Source organism: Seriola aureovittata, chromosome 1 (genome assembly GCF_021018895.1).
Source record: "Seriola aureovittata isolate HTS-2021-v1 ecotype China chromosome 1, ASM2101889v1, whole genome shotgun sequence".
NCBI lineage: Eukaryota > Metazoa > Chordata > Actinopteri > Carangiformes > Carangidae > Seriola > Seriola aureovittata.
The window spans coordinates 2658647-2671363 of NC_079364.1; the positions used below are offsets into that span (position 1 = coordinate 2658647).

A 12717-nucleotide genomic window follows, 5' to 3' on the forward strand; every position below is an offset into this window, starting at 1 on the left:
AGCCGGAGACAGCGGTGCTTGTTCTGCTCGGGGAGTTTGGCACAACAGCACACGAACCGGTTCTCCACCTGAGCAGAACAAGAACCACCGTCACCGGCTGCAGTCGGACCGCGGGACGAGAGACACAGGAAGTCCGGACGAGCCGCCGGGGCCAGCCGGTTAGCAAGGACTGAACTTTCTGATTAAAATACTGACATTTAGCAACTTAAGCACGTCACAGCAGAAACAGGAAGCAGATTTTTCATTCACCTTCATTGTAAAAACCAGAGCAGAAACAGTGTTTTTATACTTTGGGTGAACTGAGCCTTTAACTTCTGTGTCACTGACTCACTGTTATAACTGCCTGCTTTTGCTGCTTGTGCTTTTTCTACCGCAGTGTTTTCCGGCTCAAGTTGCATTTTTGCGCTTCACATTGCACGGGGTTGAGTGTCCACACGTAGTTCAAGTTTTTATTTTTAATCTTTATCCATCACCATCAAGCTGAGGTTCAGTGTGGAGAACGTTTCGCTGCGAGCGGCTGCAGATTTAGGTCGAGGAGAGTTTAGTGTTTTTTTGAGTCGGACACTTTCAGCAGCAGCAGCTTTTTGTTTTGTTTTGTTTGTTATTTTTTTTTTAAAGACTAAATTCAGCATTATATAGAAGTAGCAGCGGGTTGGTTCTGGTTCTGAGCAGCTCTGCATTGAGAGAGGTGTCGGAGGTGATATCCTAACATCGTAGCGGGATTTACTTTCCATCGGTGGCCGCCCTCGTTTATCCGTTCTGCCGTGTGAGCGAGTGGTGTTGGTGCCAGCCCTTGTTGCTGGAGGAGGAGGCATGGAGGGCTCTGGGGGACTGAGGTGTTTAAAGTCCGAGAAAACAAAGGTGAATCCAGCTCTCTAGTCAAACCTCTAGTCCTCTTTTTTTTTATTTATTTTTCTTTTCTTTTCTTTTGTTTTTTTTTGATTTCCTAGTTTTTGGGGGCTGATTCGTCTTGTGACGGGTTTTTTCACATTGGCTCTGGGAACCTCTGAGCTTAGATCCTTGAGCCGAGTCCGGATAGCGCCCTCTCGCAGTGTCGTCGAGTGTTTGTGCTCTTCTGTCCGATAATAATCCAAACCATTTCTCTCCCATGCTCTCTCCCCCTGCAAGGAGCGGAAGGTACACAACCTCTGCTGTGTTTGCTTATTAGCAGTTACATCTTATTGGGTTCCTTCTTTTTGTTTTTCCTCTGTCTTTTCTTTTCACTGTTGTAGCTGTATGGCAAATCTAATTTTGTGTCCTTGTCTACATTTTTATATGGAAATTCCATGTATGCATCATATGGGCCATATTGCATCTCTGAGCATAAAAAGAAATGTGTTTTTTGTTTCTTTTTTTAAAAACTACCTTTGCTGTTTACATCCAAATATAAGAATAAACGTTTCCGTTGTGAAACACTTGATTGATGAAACAAGCCATGCTGAATTAGTTTTGAGCTTTGAGCAGACTAAATGCATTTCTCCTCATTTAACCGTCGCCCATGTATGCGTTTGATCATGGAAACTTCTCATAGTGTGCTTTTTCTTTTCTTTCATTAGCTGTTAAAAAGCTTGCATCCATGTGTAGTTGTTTTATTTTTTTACCTTTCACACTGAATAAAACAAGTTAAACATGGTTAATTTCTAAATATAAAGTTGTTTACTTTTCATCCAGTGTTGTTGAGTTAATAATGTTCTGTCTTGTTTTTGTTTGTTTTTTGTTTGTTTTTAGGTTTTCATAGAGCTGAGTCACATTAAAAAGTGCAATACAGTGAAGGGAGTCTTTGTCCTGGAGGAATTTGGTAATTACACCATCTATTGATTCTAGGCCTGTACTCGGCACGGCAGTAACTCAGCTTCATGGCCAATGTATTGACGAGAGCTGATAAGTGTTCACTGAATTGGATCCCCGCTCTCCTCCAGGAGCAGCGAGACGCCGCCGTCTGCAGGTGTTTAAGTCAGTGATGAATTCCTCAGAGGACGTGGTTTTCCTCCCCAAGTTCAGAGCGAGAGACGTTTCATTTAGTAGAAAATGAAACGATAGGTCAGTGAAGTCAGAGGCCAGAAGAGTCCGGCTGCCTAAACAGACACGAGGAGAAATCAAAACAAACTTTAGCGTCATAAGAAACGACGTCAGTTCCTGTTCCAGTAAAGAAAGTAGAGATTCTAATGTCGGCAAATATCATGAGAGCTAAGAGCGTTTGTTCGTGCATCAGTCAGTCACATACATGTTCCTTTATTACTGCAGTTCATTTTGACCCAATCCCAGAGCTCCACCTGTGTATCAATCCACAGCTGAAAATAGTCCCCAGCAAATGCACCATTTACTCCTTTTTGAATAGTAGATGGTAAAAACTGCAGTGACCAGTTGTTTTAGGGAATTTGTTCAATCTTTTATAAAAATAAGAAACTATATGTTTGTGACCAGATTTGATTTAATTTAATCTTTATTTAATCAGGTCGTCTCATCGAGATTAAAATCTCTTCAACAAGAAGCAGTCAGAGACAACACAACTACACAATACAAGAAACTAAGAAACAAATAATCAACAAAAACATTTTGAGGGCGGTTTGCAGATAAACATTTAAACATTATAACATTTTAAAGATGAAGGTTTTTCCTGGGGTTTGTTAGTAGTAATAAAAATATAGAATACCAGCAGCTTTAAGCTTTAAGATCATTTTTAATGTTTTTACTGCATGAGCTGTGAAATATTTCGTCTGGAGTCATTAACAAGTGCCAGACAAATCACTGACGTGTAGATGAATAAATGAACACAAGTTACTCCACGCGCTGTAATGGTCTGTTATTAAACTCTGAAGTTTTAGCTCTTAAACTCCCTCGTTGCTCTGAATCAGAATCAGAATAACACACGATTGATCCACATCAACAGACTGAAACCGAACAGTGTCGAGGACCTACATTTTATTTCCTGGTTACAAAGAGAGAAACTCGTTTATTAAAGAGCGTCACTTTTTAAAAGCACAAAGGGAGTTTATTTTGAGGTTGAGGCCGCCTGTGTGTTTCACACCGCAGGCAGAAGGCGAAAACGCTGACTCACAGTACGACAGTGCAGTTTATGATCATCAGAGGTTGAGAGTGCCAGGCCGGGTTACTGCCGTGTCTCTGTGCTGCTTTTGTAATGTTGCCCTCATCTTTGCCACTATGAAAACCTTCATTCTCCAGCAGGTAAAGTGTTGTCACCTTTCTCCTTCTTCTTATTCAAACTTAATTCTGTGCAGAATATTTCCTCACACTGGTTCATTTCTTCCTTGAGTTTTTCCCTCTGCTTCCTTTCGTCACTTGCTTTTCATTTCGGAGATCACCCCAGACTCCATCTCTCATGTGGTCATCATTCTCCGACAGTCTGCCTCTGTATCTCAGTGGAAATCTTTGGTGGGACTGTTGTTTTGGGGGAGGGAGGGAGGAGGAGGAGGAGGAGGAGGAGGAAGAGGAGGAGTTGGGGAAAGGGATTTAACATTTCCCAGCCCTCTTCATCTGTCCAGATCTCGGCCTCCTCATCTCTGCTGCGGGTTCACAGTTACTAATGAAAAGTCAGTCTGTCCCGTGGACAGTGACGTGGTCCGGGGTCAAAGGGTTTTGACCTCTTGTAGCTGCTTCTGTGACGTCTTTTAACTTTCAGTCCTCTGGGGTGGAACCGGTCGGGGGAGGGGAGGTTGTCCCTTTCTTTTCTTTTTTTTTTTTCCCCTTGTGTTTTTTTCTTTGTTTGTTTGTTTGTTTTTTTTTCATATTTGAAAATGTATAACCTTTACAGTCTCTTGTTCTAAGACGTGTGTGTTTTTATTTGTCCATTTCGTGGGCCATGAACGTCTCACCAACAGTCCCGACCTCAGATTCAACACTTTGCTCTCTAGTTTAAAAAAGTTTCATCTTTTAAATATTTAATGAGTCAGAATATCACTAAGTTTAACCAGGATTTAACCTCCTGAACTGACTGTTGTGGTGGGCCGTTCTTGGCCCACATCCCATTTTACACCTTGTTGAAAGTTCACCCCTGTAAAAACCCCCCCGCCCCAAAGAAAAGCTCTCAAACATGAACTCACTGAGGTTCCTGCTGCCTTTGAATTCTTTGTTTTGTCTCTTGCACCGGCATAGTTCCTGAAACTAAAGAAGTGGTGATCCACAAGTACAAGACCCCCATGGTGAGTCCTCGCTCCGGCCGTCAACAGTCACTGCTTTTTACCAGTGCATGTGGAGAAACGCACATCTGAAAACATGACGAACACCACGACTAACGAGAAACGAAATCTGAAAACTGTAGCTGGAATCTGAATGAAAACACTTTCCACACACACACACACACACACACACACACACACACACACACACACACACACACACACACACACACACACACACACACACACACACACACACACACACACACACACACACACACACACAGCGGTGAGGGATGAAAAGACTAAACATTAAGACAACAATAACAGGAAGTGAGGAAACACTGAAGACCGGAAAGAAAAGAGAGAGTGATAAAATAATAAAACAGTGAAACAGGACGTTTATTAATGTGAGTAAAACCATAAAGGAAATGTAGGATATTAAGAAATGAAATAAAAATGGTAAAGATAAAGTAATAAAATGTGAAGAGAGGAGATGTTTGGAAGAAAATAAAAGTAGAAATAAAATAAATAAGCAGAAATAAAAGTAGGGTATTAAAAGGAAAATAATCAGTAAAACAGCTTGAAAGATCAATAAATAAAATTCAGTTAAAGTAATCGACTGACTTGTTTTCTTTAGTTTTAGCAGCTGTAAGAATCATTAATTATCTTTAATGATGATTTGGTCGCCGACATCATGTCGACGGTCGTGAGAGAAACGTGATGAAACCAACCAATCACAACATGAAATTAGGCAACGCTTTATTTTGAAGGTCTGTTATTTAGTTTCTTCAAACTTCCTGGAAAGAACCGACGAGTTTAGTTGGATAAGCTGCGCTGTGTTTATTACAGATGAATTTACATTAAAGAACCGGCTCCATTTAAACCCAGCAGATATTTATTACTCGCTCATTGATTATTGGAAACTTTGTTCTTGATTTATGCTGCAAATGTCTGAAGAGCAGCTAAAACTAAATAAAAGTTGTTTATATTCAGTTTTTTGCTCATTAATCGACTGCAGAGACGGTTTTTCTAAAGTTTGGTCAGAAACTCCGCAGGCGACCTTTTTAAAATAATGACATGTGCGGCGTGTTTCAGCCCCGACAGGAAGCTCGTGTGCAGCTTTGTTCTTTGTGTTGTCTTTGTCTTTCCTGGCGCCCGGGATCGTCCCCTCTCCTCACGGCTTTGTCTCCCTCTGCAGGCACATCAGATCTGTTACTCCGTCCTCTGCCTTTTCTCCTACGTGGCGGCGGTGAAGGGGAAGGAGGCGGAAGGAAAACCCAAGATCCTGTCACCGAGGCCTCTTCCTAGCTAGTCTACACTCCTACAGCCCCCCCCCCCCTGGCGTGCCTCTCTACTTGAAATGGTGTCTCAGCTCTAAAACCACAGACTTCTGACAATCCCTACCTTTATTCTAAGCACACAACCCCCCCTCCCCCCCCCCTCCCCTCCCCTCCTGTACATACAAGCCTAAGACCCCTTTTAGATCTTACTGTGTTAGACGTGTTTGGTCTGTGATGTCGTGTAAATACCCCCCCCCCCCCCCCCCCCCCCCGCCGCTGTCGTCCTGATGATCATACCGACTAGCTAAATGTTTTTTCCCGCTCCTTCAGCCCAGCTGCGTGAAAGTCTTCTGCCGAGACCCAAACTGTTTTCACAGACAGGACATGTGAGGGACACCCCCGAGGCACAGAGTGCATGCTGGTCCCGTGCACAGCCTTGATATTCACTACAGAATAGCTTACCCACCCCCTCCCCCTCCCCCTCCCCCTCCCCCTCCCGTCTCCGTGAGTTATCCTGTGATTATGTGGTTACTGTAACAGTCCAGTCTGTCCAGTTGAAACTGGTGTAAAAAAAACCAACAGCCCCTCTCGTAGTGCAGGACGTCCCACACTGAAACGCTCCTGTGCAGCAGAGCACCGCATGTAAACGCTTCTTCAAGGTGTTTGAACCCGAAAATAATGTGAGTGTTCTCAGACGTGTTCTCTTGCCCTCGCTCCTGTTCTAGTTCTACTGTAACATTTCTCGTCTGTGGTCCGCTGTTATCAACTGCATGTTCCTGTGAGGATGACGAATAAATATTATATATATATTTCTATATATAGTATTTATTTAATATATACATATATTGACTGTACATTTCTCTGAAAAAGTGTTACATATTGTTTATTTGCTAGATGTGCAATACTTAATGAGTAGTTAGCCATTGCCAGAGCCGAGGTTTTCTTGAGTTCACTGGCTTTTCACAGAGTGAAGAATGTAAGAAAGAATTTTGTTTTTTGTTTTGTTTTTTATAAGTACATATTGATTGATGTGAATATGATGACTCAGTGCGACATGACTGTTTTAAAGTTTGTCTTTCGCAGGTAAATCAACTCCCAATTCACATGTGGGGGGAAAATAAATAAGTCTGCCGCTCTCTCCCTATGGATGTAAACTTTATGGAGCATTTTGCACTCAGGCCACACCCCCAATCAGTGATGTCACAGCAGGTGGTGGCGTTGTTGAGGTAAACATTTGTCATCTTCTCACGGGTTTTAAGTGTCGTCACCTTTTTTGCATTTAATAGCGGCGCTCGTGTGCGATGTGTGACCACGGGAGCTGCCGTCGTATTTCCTTCAAGAGGTCGTTAATGTTTTTCAGTCTTTAAAACGAATCTCACATTTTATACTGAAGTTGTACATTAGTTGACCTGTAGATGGAAGTTTTAAAAATGAACTTGTGCTACATTCATGTGACATTGTTTTTGCCATAATTACGAGCAGCCAAGTTGGAGATCATCACGATAGACAACTACAAAATAAAATCAATATTAACACAAAGTCAATGAATTTAAAATGAGCTATAAACTGTTTTATCTGGTTTCAGAAACAAATCAAAAAGCAGCAACCAGATATTTGAAGCCTCTTTACCTTTTTCTAAATTATTTTAAAGACTGAATAACAAACGTGTAACTACATCGACTCCTGTGGTCACACTAACGATTCTTTTCATTATCAATTCATCCTTTACTCAGAAAATGGTTTTAAATCCTCTTTATAGTTTCTCAGTTTAAGTCAAAAACTAAACTAAATTTAAAAAAGCAAAGAAAATAAAAGTAAATATTCACATCTGAGAAACGGAAACAATTTTTTCTCTAAAAATTAAACGATTAACACGTTCCTCTAAGCAGCCGAAGACAAACACCTGCTTTCACGTCACCGATCGGGGTTCAACAAAAGTAAAAAGTCAGCGGCAGCAGTTTTCCACCTTGTGATTGATTGTTGATTTGCCGTTCAGATGTGTTGATTACCTGCAGCTGAGGTCCTCTGCTCCCAGCGGAGAACGCCAAGTCTTAATGTTGTACTGTTGAATCTGGCCCCATTAACTTTCACAGCAGTGAGTGTGTGTTTGTTTGATTGTGTGTGTGTGTGTTCGCGTTCATGTGGTGAACAGTTTCTCCAGATCAGCAATATATCGGTACAGCTATATCACTGGAAGATGTTTTATTTTGATTTTGACATGCTTGTATTTTTAGTAACTTCTCTGCGCTAAGGAAAAATAATCAGAAGATGTTTCATTCACGAGTCACATCTGAAGCTTCTCCGAAATTCAGTTTGGGAACGGGACACAGCTCTTTCTGCTCAAGTTAAACGGACATTTCTTTTTTCTTTTTTTAAAACTGGATTATTACAACTCATCTCTTGTCATTGTACTAGCCAGCTGCTGTAATGAGAAGGAAAAAAAAAAAAGAAATGAGATGCCAGGTGTAAGTATTCCAGTATTTGAAAAGGTATTTATAGAATATGTACAGCTTTGGCAATATAATAAAGTTGTCCCAAATGAAGCTCAGCGTAGTTCATTGTCCTTCATGAGGAAAAATAAAGTGTGTGAACAAGTGGAAGCTTTAAAAAGGTTTATTTTCAACACGCCAGGTTTACAAAAGCATGTTTGCATGATAGTTTGAAAGGTTTAAGACTGGATAAAGACGCATTATTAAAACGTGCAAAATACAAAGCCGACCAAAGCAAAAAGGTTCAAGCTGCCACAGAGGACGAACCTTCAAACCCACCGCCGCTAAGCTCGACTCTGACCAGGCTTCACCTGGTTGTTCTTGCCATGGAGCGTACATCCATGTTGTCTTTCTTTTTCGCTCTAGGGTTACATGAGTAAGTGTAAATATGTACATAAAAATGCATCAAATAAAGTGGTAGGGTTGTACCGAAGCAGATTGTCTGGGCTCTTTGGCTACAGGAGAGCAACATGCAGATTCTCTCTACGGTAACGGCAGCGAGCACAGAGGACTCATCAATCTCTAGCAGCTTGACGACACATCAGTCAACAAAAACTGGCCATATTGAAACATAAAGTCACTGTGCAGCTTAATGACATCATTAAAACAGTTTGTGGGAATTCACCTGTCACAGAAAAGTATTTTAGATACTTTTCTCTGAAACGTCCCAGTCGAGTGGAGGTGAAAGAAATGTAACGTATGCTGCTCAAAACAATGAAAAATGGCACAACAGTGTTTTTATCTTTGTAGAAATAGTTAATCTAGATAAGCCACAGAACTCTGTCAATAGTTTTTTACTGGAACTATCAATCCTTTGTGCACCACACACAAATCTATCCACCCTAACCACATTCAGGCACTAGCAGGAGTTTTAAAAGCGTGTTGACCAAAACTAAGCTAAGATAAATACGCTGGTTTTCAGGTAATGCTTGGTTTTTACATGGTTTATTGATCGTAAGAAGCAGTAATTTTCTAGATAATCTTTAAATCCCTAAATTTGGAAATAAACACTGTCTGAAAACCTCAGCAGATAAAAACCAAAATCGTTGTGTTTGGCCTCTCCGGTTAAGTAGAGAAGAACGTTCAGTATCTCTTTGTAATTTGTTTGAACTGACCCTTTAAATTTAATTTACTGTTACTAAATACTGCCACCTGTAGCACAGAGACTGTGCTGTGGCTTAAGGCAAGTTTGAGCATGGAGGGAAAGTCAATGACATCACTTCCTTTATGTAGGCACAAGAGTAAAGAGCGGAGGTAGCAAGAAACTAACAGGCGGAGAGGAGAGTAAAACTTAAACGTATTAAAAAGTTGTTTGACATAATTTACATGGAGGCTGTGTCAGAATTCACTCCCCTCCTTATATAAAGTCAAAGACACTCAGCTGTTTAATATTGTTGTCCTGAACCAAATCTTTAACCATTGAACCATGAATGAAAAGTTAGTTTATAAAACTTATAAATTACTCAATATCATAATCATGATGTGGAGAACTCAGGACAATGTATAAAACCTCGTAGTCAAATTTAAGCTTATAAAAACTTTTGTCTCTAGTCACGATGACTTTTCTTTTTCTTTGCATGGCAGTGTTGCACTGTTACAAGTTTGAAAAGTTGTCATCATCATTTAAAGTTAAAGGAAAACTTCCTAACTCGCAATCATTGTCAGAGATTTAGCTCTTGACCTGATGTGAGATACTTCAGCGTCTTTGCACATCGCCCTCAGCGGTTTTTTTTTTTTTATAAAAGCAACATTTAATTTAAATCCTAGATTGTTTGTTTTTTTTTTGGCCGCCTGACATTATTTAGATTCTCTGCAAAGGATGTAACCTTTTTTTTTCTCACACGTTCTCATGGACGCAGCTGCGGAGTATCCGGAGGCGAGACATGACTTCGTCCCAGTCCAGGTACGCGCCCTCCAGGTGTCGCAGCCTGTCTGGTCTGCTAATGTAGCTCCGGCGTCCGTGCAGCAGACGCCAGTTATCAAAGGTCACCAAGTCACCTGAAATACAACACCACACAAAGATCATATATGAAGGTATAGGATACATTTCATTTGACCCTCGGTTTGTCTCAGTAAGGAATTTCATTTAGTCATTCATCCCACTTCATTCAGAGAGATCACAGTTTAGGGTCTGTTTCAGAACAAAGGCCTTCAAATAAAACTGTCTGAAGCTTCCTGTTTGAATGTGGAAGCTCAATTACCTTGCTAGTTATTTAAGCTAGTGTTAACAACACACTTAAGTAAAGAATAAAACTTATACATACATAAAATTACATACAAATAAACACATACCCATTCATATATACATACCATTACATATACACACTATTACACACACAGCAATATGTACATACATACATGTATATGTACATATGCTTTGTCTATTTATGCCTTACTATATACTATGACATTTTTTGACAGTTTTATGCGATACTATACTATGACGTTTATTGGCATTTTCATACCTTACTGTACTATTTCATTTGATACCTTACCATACTATGATGTTTTTATGACCTTTCATGCCTTAATATACTATGATGTTTTTTGACAGTTTTATGCCATACTATACTATGACGTTTATTGGCATTTTCATGCCTTACAATACTATTTCATTTGATACTTTACTATACTATGATGTTTTTTGTAATTTTTATGCCATGCTATACTATGACGTTGTTTGTCATTTTCATGCCCTACTGTACTATTTCATTTGATGCATTACCATACTATGATGTTTTTATGACCTTTCGTGCCTTAATATACTATGATGTTTTTTTGATGTTTTATGCCATACTATACTATGACGTTTTTTGTCATTTTTATGGCATACTATACTATGACGTTTTTTGACATTTTTATGGCATACTATACTATGACGTTTTTTGTCGTTTTCATGCCTTACTGTACTATTTCATTTGATGCATTACCATACTATGATGTTTTTATGACGTTTCATGCCTTAATAAACTATCATGTTTTTTTTATATTTTATGCCATACTATACTATGACGTTTTTTGACATCTTTATGGCATACTATACTATGACATTTATTGGCATTTTTCAGCCTTATTATTCTATTTCATTTGATGCATTACCATACTATGATGTTTTTATGACGTTTCATGCCTTAATAAACTATCATGTTTTTTTGACGTTTTATGCCATACTATACTATGACGTTTTTTGACATTTTTATGCCATACTATAATATGACATTTATTGGCATTTTTCAGCCTTATTATTCTATTTCATTTGATGCATTACCATACTATGATGTTTTTATGACGTTTCATGCCTTAATAAACTATCATGTTTTTTTGACGTTTTATGCCATGCTATACTATGACGTTTTTTGACATTTTTATGCCATACTATAATATGACATTTATTGGCATTTTTCAGCCTTATTATTCTATTTCATTTAATGCATTACCATACTATGATGTTTTTATGACGTTTCATGCGTTAATAAACTATCATGTTTTTTTGACGTTTTATGCCCTGCTATACTATGACGTTTTTTGACATTTTTATGGCATACTATACTATGACATTTATTGGCATTTTTAAGCCTTATTATTCTATTTCATTTGATGCATTACCATACTATGATGTTTTTATGACCTTTCATGCCTTAATATACTATGACCTTTTTTTGACATTTTTATGCCATACTATACTATGACGTTTTTTGTCATTTTCATGCCTTACAATACTATTTCATTTGATGCCTTACCATTCTATGATGTTTTTATGACCTTTTATGCCTTAATATACTATGATGTTTTTTTGATATTTTTATGCCATACTATACTATGACGTTTTTTGTCATTTTCATGCCATACTATACTATGACGTTTTTTTGTCATTTTCATGCCCTACTGTACTATTTCATGTGATACCTTACCATACTATGATGTTTTTATGACCTTTCATGCCTTGATATACTATGATGTTTTTTTGATGTTTTATGCCATACTATACTATGACGTTTTTTGTCATTTTCATGCCCTACTGTACTATTTCATTTGATGCATTACCATTCTATGATGTTTTTATGACCTTTCATGCCTTAATATACCACCTTTTTTTTTTGACCTTTTTATGCCATACTATACTATGACGTTTTTTTGACATTTTTATGCCATACTATACTATGATGTTTTTTTGATATTTTTATGCCATGCTATACTATGACGTTTTTTGTAATTTTTATGCCATACTATACTATGACGTTTTGTCATTTTCATGCCCTACTGTACTATTTCATTTGATGCCTTACCATACTATGATGTTTTTATGACCTTTCATGCCTTAATATACTATCATGTTTTTTTGACGTTTTATGACATACTATACTATGACATTTTTTGACAGTTTTATGCGATACTATACTATGACGTTTATTGGCATTTTCATACCTTACTGTACTATTTCATTTGATACCTTACCATACTATGATGTTTTTATGACCTTTCATGCCTTAATAAACTATCATGTTTTTTTGACAGTTTTATGCCATACTATACTATGACGTTTATTGGCATTTTCATGCCCTACTGTACTATTTCATTTGATACTTTACTATACTATGACGTTTATTGGCATTTTTATGCCATGCTATACTATGACGTTGTTTGTCATTTTCATGCCCTACTGTACTATTTCATTTGATGCATTACCATTCTATGATGTTTTTATGACCTTTCATGCCTTAATATACTATCATGTTTTTTTGACATTTTTATGCCATACTATACTATGATGTTTTTTTGACGTTTTTTGTCATTTTTATGGCATACTAT

General features: G+C 38.4%; 2 protein-coding genes across 38 annotated transcripts in view; one reads left to right on the plus strand and one right to left on the minus strand.

Moving 5' to 3' along the window:
- madd (MAP-kinase activating death domain) overlaps positions 1-7962 on the plus strand; it is a 46686-nt gene extending 38724 nt beyond the window's left edge. For 20 of the 36 annotated variants that reach the window (XM_056377526.1, XM_056377539.1, XM_056377667.1 and 17 more), the window contains 3 exons: positions 1729-1798; positions 4114-4160; positions 5338-7962. In XM_056377526.1, coding sequence (XP_056233501.1) covers positions 1729-1798; positions 4114-4160; positions 5338-5451 — 231 coding nt within the window. In that variant the 3' untranslated portion in view covers positions 5452-7962. The remainder of the gene's footprint in view (positions 1-1728; positions 1799-4113; positions 4161-5337) is intronic. The other 16 variants (XM_056377642.1, XM_056377681.1, XM_056377689.1 and 13 more) reach the window with 1 other exon arrangement.
- A 54-nt stretch (positions 7963-8016) lies between these two features.
- The window catches only part of bbox1 (butyrobetaine (gamma), 2-oxoglutarate dioxygenase (gamma-butyrobetaine hydroxylase) 1), a 42582-nt gene continuing 37881 nt past the window's right edge, over positions 8017-12717 (minus strand). For both annotated transcript variants that reach the window (XM_056377789.1, XM_056377797.1), the window contains exon 8: positions 8017-9906. In XM_056377789.1, the coding sequence (XP_056233764.1) occupies positions 9746-9906 (161 nt within the window). In that variant the 3' untranslated portion in view covers positions 8017-9745. The remainder of the gene's footprint in view (positions 9907-12717) is intronic.